The 6,701-nt window shown below is 42.5% G+C and overlaps 1 protein-coding gene across 2 annotated transcripts in view; it reads left to right on the top strand.

The window, feature by feature from the left end:
* The first annotated feature begins 898 nt into the window (after positions 1–898).
* Positions 899–6,701, top strand: part of SNX13 (sorting nexin 13) — a 483,917-nt gene continuing 478,114 nt past the window's right edge. For both annotated transcript variants that reach the window (XM_030201510.1, XM_030201500.1), the window contains exon 1: positions 899–1,093. In XM_030201510.1, coding sequence (XP_030057370.1) covers positions 1,079–1,093 — 15 coding nt within the window. In that variant the 5' untranslated portion in view covers positions 899–1,078. The remainder of the gene's footprint in view (positions 1,094–6,701) is intronic.

Raw genomic sequence — 6,701 nt, 5'->3', positions numbered from 1 at the left:
TCCTCCTACCTGAAATTTAAATCTGATGCAAAAAAAAAAAAATGTCTTTAACCTACGATGATGTCACCTTGCGGACACTGGGTCTTGGTTGACGAGTGCAATATGCAGTGGTTACTGTAGAGCTTGTGCTCTTTTGGACTGCGTTTCATTTGTTCTCTGTTACTTCTTTTTTTTATTATATGTGTGTATATTGTGTAAAGGCAATAAATAAGTTCGCCGTTTGGTCTGCTCTAGCCTGTCTCCGTCTCCCCTACTCTTCTCTGCAAATCACAGGAACACAAATATCAATTCAGGTCCTGTCAGTGATGTACAGTCAAAATAAAATCACTTAAAACATTTTAAAAACACAAACCTAAACAAAGCCACGACGAATAGAAGAAGCATCTCGTGAGGCTGTTTAATTGTGCACATGAAACATGTGAATATGGAATAACTAAAACCGCTAATGGTTCTGTGTGTTTGTGTGGATGTCAGGGCCTATTGTTTTTGTTCCTCTCTGTCTCCCTGACACCCTAGTTCACCGCTCGCCTACTCCGCCTAACACTTCAGCCTAATCTGGCTATACAAACTGAGATCCTTGATGATTGACTGAAACAGGCTAGACCAGTACCGGTCTGGAAAGTAAAATTATTCTGATACAAGTAAAAGCTTCGCAGCATGTGGAAAACATCAAAGTACCATTGCTCAGCCCCCAAGCCCACACAACACCTTTCAAATCACCTGACCCCGTTCCCACACCTGATAACTCGCACTCCGTGCAAGAACGAAGCAGCTGTATGTGAAAACACGTCTGTCGCGCGCCGCTATTCTTCAGCACTATGGAGACGGTCATGTGGGCTGCGACGTCATTAGTCCGGCCGGCAGCCAATCGGAGGACGCGTGGGGTGGGTCACGGAACGAACGTAACTTTCCCCAAGATGGTGGATTTTCCGGACGGTGCTGCGGCGGGACCCGAACGGGGACAACAGTGAGGAGAGGTGCGCGGCGGTGACAACAAGCAGGGGAGTGGTTTCAGGAGCCCCCCCGTACCATGCGGAGGGGCTAGTGCCGTGAGCGGACGGGCGGCCGAGCAGGACTAATGATGTTAGGAGAGGTAAGTAGAGAGGCGGTCCGGCTTGTTTCCTTTCGGCCGACGGAACCCGGTCCGGAGTGTGCCTGTGAGAACCCTCCTCCTTCCTGGTCGCGCGCCCGGTAGGTTTGGAGCTGCGCTTCCCCTCCTCAGTCACTGGGTCGAGAAGGAGTCGGTGACGGGACAGGAATTTCTAAACAAGCAGTCAAGTCAATACGGCTGAGAGATAAGGGAAATGGGACTTGATATACCGCCTTTCTGAGGTTTTTGCAACTACATTCAAAGCGGTTTACATATATACAGGTACTTATTTTGTACCAGGGGCAATGGAGGGTTAAGTGTCCTGCCCAGAGTCACAAATAGAGGGGAAGAACTACGGGAAAGGTGTCGGCTTTCTGTTCCATCCCATTTCCCGTCGGGTTGGGGGTATACAGCATCAGGCACCCGGGGAGGGGGGCATCTGGAATACAATCAGAGGTGGCAACGCTGGTACCTTCCTTATGAGCTAGTAATGATAATGATGTTTTCCAAACTCTTTAGTGCATGGGTTAGTTGTTACAGTGTTCGTTTAGTTCTAGGTTACTGAAACTGATTTTGGTCCCAGTGCTTAGTGTGGAACTTTTCTCACGTGATAAATTGCTGTTCTGCAGACTTAATCCCGGAATTGGCGTGCAGACTCTTTACAGTTGTATTAAATAAAGCATTCGGAATGAAATTTCTTTCTTTCTTGGGATTCTTCTGGGGTTAATGTTGGCGATCTGGCTTTGATTTTCTAGTGTAAACACAGGCAATAGTGAATCAAATACCGTTTATTGGATTAGAGATATGTGAGTAAACTGTATAATGCAGCATAACATAGCTTGGAATTGTCAAATAAGAGTCTTGTATTTTGTAAAGATGCCTTTGGTGGCTTTACATTTTGTACTAAATACAATTAACAAAAACAAATTAACTGTTTTATTGAAAAGCAGAACTGGATGCCAGGATTATGCTTCGTACAGTAGTTCTGAATTTTCAAGTCTCTGAAGAAAAGCTTCTTTTAAATATACAAGGAAAAAAAATCCCTCCTTGATGCATTTAGCAGGTTTTAATCAGGGGTGATGGTGTATCTAAAGCAGTAATACTAGGTAGATAGCTTTACAGTATTTCTCAAGCCAGTCCTCAAATGCTTTCAATCCCTCTGTTCTTCTTTGTAAGACCTGACAACCAGTGGCTGTTCATGCTGAACCTAAAATTGGCTCGTTCCCCAGTATACACTCGCTGTCTCCAGAGGCTTGGTGTCTGTGCCACCTTTGCAGTAGGAAGAGTAAAAGTACCTTGATCTCTTGTGTTAGCACCCTACAAGTCACAAAATCCAATCCTGCTTTTATTTATAAACCACTGAGTCATTTATAAACCATTGAGGCAGAGCTTTCCAAACTGGGTCAGGACCCCCAAATGGGGTCATAAAATCCACATTTGGGATCACAACTTGAGTGGGATCTGCATAGATATATCATTGTTCTGCTCTTTTGGGGAATTTCACAATTATTTTTTGGCTGTTATGAGGTCATGCAGCCACAAAGATTGAAAAGCACTGTGCTAAGTCATAAATGTTCAAAGCGGTGATATAACTGTAAAAAAATAAATATATGCCTCTCTCTTTCTATGCAATTGCCTAGTTCAATAGAACTGCCTTCAGAGATGGTGGGGGCCATATTAGGTGGGCAGCAGCTGGCTGGCCACAGGTTACAAGTATGTGGCAAGAAGAGGGGTGCATGAGTAGATCAAGCTCTGCCCATCTGTCTCTTTGAGCCTGATGGCTTTGAACTGTGTGACTGTGCATTGCCCTGTAACATCCAAGGCAGCAGTTAGGCGCAGAGTGACAGAGAGGGCGGACACTCTTCTCTTCCCTGCTTGATCAATGTGGTATTAGGAAAGGATAGAAAAAGGGGATGACAGACCAAAGAATTGGGAGAGGAGGTGAAATTAAAGGATTTGGGGGAAGGGTGAAAAGATGGAATTGTGTGAGGGTCTGGGAAATATGGAGTTATGTGACTAAAGGGCTGGATAAATGGAATTGTGTGTGAAAGAAGTGCTAGGGTAGTGAATCCCAAACCTGGTCCTGGAGTCACCCCAGCCAGTCAGATTTTCAGGATATCCACAATGAGTATTCATGAGAGAGATTGATTTATATCCCGCTCCATTCATAGTTCTGGGCAAGTTACATAAGAAACACACACCATTAGTAATAAACAATTTACATACAATAAAAACATAAAATCCTTAAAATCTAGGATAAAAACCTAAGAACAATTAATAATTCACTTGGTCACAGAAATATCATAAGAACATAAGAACAGCCATACTGTGTCAGACAAATGGTCAGTCCAGCCAAGTATCCAAGTTCCAGCAGTGGCCAACTCAGGTCACAAGCACCTGGCAGAGAAACACAATTAGTAGCACCATTCCATGCTGCCAATCCCAGGGCAAGCAGTGGCTTCCCCAATGTCCATCTTAATAGTAGGCTACAGACGTTTCCTCTAGGAACTTGTCCAAACCTTTTTTTAAACCCAGATACACTAACTGCCATTACCACATCCTCCAGCAACAAGGTCCAGAGCTTAACTATCTTTGAGTGAAAAAATACTTCCTCCTATTTTGTTTAAAAGTATTTCCATGCAATTTTATTGAGTGTTCCCTGGTCTTTGGACTTTTTGAATGATAGAAAAACCAATTCACCTCCACCCGTTGCATTTCACTCAGGATTTTGTAGACCTCAGTCATATGCTCCCTCAGCCATCTCTTTTCCAAGCTGAAGGTCCCTAATTTCTTTAGCCTTTCCTCATATGGGAGGAGTTCCAGCCCCTCTTATCATTTTGGCTGCTTTTCTTTGAACCTTTTCTAATTCCGCTATATCTTTTTTTTTTTTTTTTTTTGAGAAACGGCAACCAGAATTTAACACAATACTGTTTTCTAATAATTCCTAGCATCCTGTTTGCTTTTTGGCCACCGACGCATACTGGGCAGAAGATTTCACCTTATTGTCTGCAATGACACCTAGGTCTTTTTCTTGAGTGCTGACTTCTAAAGTGGACCCTAGCATTAGATAACTATGATTTGGATTATTCTTCTCAATGTGCATCTCTTTGCATTTGTCTACATTAAATTTCAAGTGCCATTTGAATGGCCAGTCTTCCAGTTTTCTAAGGTCTTCATGAATATTCATTGTGAATATCCTGAAAACCCAGGTACAAATAAGTACCTGTATATAATACGTTTGGAAATACGTAATCCGCATTGAGCCTGCCATGAGTGGGAAAGCGCGGGGTACAAATGTAACAACCCCCCCCCCCCATAGTGGCTGGGGTGCCTGCAGGACCAGGTTTGGGAATCGGTACACACACACTTTAATTTTCTGCTATTTATAAATCCCTCTTCCCGAAGCATTGAGTCCTTCCGCGATAAGGGGAGTAGGTGGAAGAAAAAGAACTGAGATGGGGAGGTGAGAGATAATGTGAACTGGATGAAGTCTTTGTGGAAGAGCCTGGGTAGGGGCACCTTTGTGCCTCTTTCTGGATACTCCCACCCCCCCTGAAATCCTGAAACCTCTTTTCCCTCTTTTTCTATTTCCCTCGCACATCTGATCTTTTCTTCTTTACCTTCCAGTCCTCCTTCTTCCTTGTCCGTGGTACTCCCTTCTTTTCTCATCTTGAATGTTCCCTACTAATCTTCCTATCCCCATTCCTACCTCTCTCTCCTTATCACACTTCTGAGCTCTTCTCTTATCTCCTTTCCCTCACATCCATACTTGATATTTTCCACCTACAAAATTCCCAAACGGACAAAATACTCTGACACAAACAGGGATGGAAATGACTTCATTTTTTATTATGAAAGTTAGAAAAATTTTAACTTAATATACTACAGTTTTTATATGTGTGTACATGTATCATACTATGATTTCAGAAACTTACAGAATTTTCTGACTCTTCCCATAAAACATACTGAATGGCTGCAGGAAAATGGGGATTGTGAGTAAGTCATAAGAAAAATTAACAAAAAAACAAAACAAAAAAAAGAATTTAGATGCTAATTGAGGTGCTAATTCTAAAAAGTGGCTGGCGTTGCTGTCAGCACATGGGTTTACTGAGCGCCGTGGTCACTTTTAGCGTGGCAGTAAAATAGCAGCATCTGCTAATCCCCTGTTAATGGCCACTTGCTAATTTCCCAATTAGCATATGGCCATTACTGCAGGAGCCCTTACTGCCACCTATTGAATTGGTGTTCCCGTGGTAATCAGGCAGTGTGTGGCAATGTGCCCTCACTACCTGATTAGAGCAGGGCACACCTACTTTCCCCCTGTGGGCACGCTCACACACTGAAAAATAAAAATATTTCTCAGTGTGGGATTAGTGCGTGCTGAGCGGTGTAGTACCGTGGGACACCTCCGGCATGTTTTGCAGTAGTGCTTTTTAGTGCACAGTAGCCATTCATTAGTGCTACCGTAGCTTAGTAAAAGGGCCACTAAAAGAGGTATAAAGATATTTTTGCCTTTTTACTTTTAATAACGGTGGTTGTTTCCTGACTTCTCTAAAACTTGTTCTACTCCCATAATAAAACATCTAAATATATAGAACAGATTGATAAGTATTTTTGATGTGTACAATATAGGTCTAATACCATAAGGGACTGACAGTTTTGTAAATAGGTGTTGCAGCAACCTATTTTTGTAGTCTCAAATACATTGACTTCTTTTAATCAATTTCAAGTTTATTTTTAGTGCAATAGTATATGCATCCTTTTCTTAGAAGCAAACTGTTTTACTTGCCAGAAACAAAGCATTTTTGATTTCTCTAACCAGGGATAAACAACTGGGAAATAGATGATGTATAATAATGCAATGTCAAGAAATTAGTACTGTGAAGCAAGCCCTTGAAGTGTCAGCTTTATAGTTCATGCATCATGTCATGAATCAAACCTAGAATACAGTACCTTTTTGTGATTTTGCATTTAGAGGTGTTGAAAGAAGGTGTTGTAGGTGATAACATTTCATTTTTATTGGACTAACATATCTTTGTCAAACTTTTAAGGGTTTCCTCTTTGTTAGATCAATGGAGAAAGCTAGTGCCCTTTTGTATCTAATCATTCTGATTTTCAAAGTGTTTCCATTCCTGTGTGCTCCTGAAATTTCCTTAAAGGATCTTATTGTAAGATCATTAGCTGAGTGATTTTCCTTTGAGAAATGTTTATCTACCAAGCTGTCCTTTATTTTTTTCCCCCTAGTAATTATACTTATCTATATATATAAAAGGCAACCCCAACGTTCTGAAGCCTCCACGGAAGTTGAGGCGCCCGAGATATCCGGTGTGCCCTGGAGTGTCTGCACCACCCTCGCGTCAAAACGTCATGACGTCGAGGGCGGAGCTATTGACACTCGAGGGCCGAAACGGCCCACAGCGAACAAGGCAAGTACCTTCGACGGACGGAGGGAGGGGGCCCCTTGCTAGCGCCCGTTTCATTCCGCTCAGAAACGGGCATTTTTTCCTAGTATCTATATAAAAGAAGGGATGGGAGATATTCTAGTAATTCATCCTCACTGGGAACCGCTTGCACGGCTTGATACTTTTCTGAACAAGTTAAAGAACATCAA

The sequence above is a fragment of the Microcaecilia unicolor genome, chromosome 1 (genome assembly GCF_901765095.1).
Source record: "Microcaecilia unicolor chromosome 1, aMicUni1.1, whole genome shotgun sequence".
Lineage (NCBI taxonomy): Eukaryota > Metazoa > Chordata > Amphibia > Gymnophiona > Siphonopidae > Microcaecilia > Microcaecilia unicolor.
Note: the sequence above shows the minus strand (reverse complement) of the source record. Positions and strands in the feature narration are given on the sequence as shown.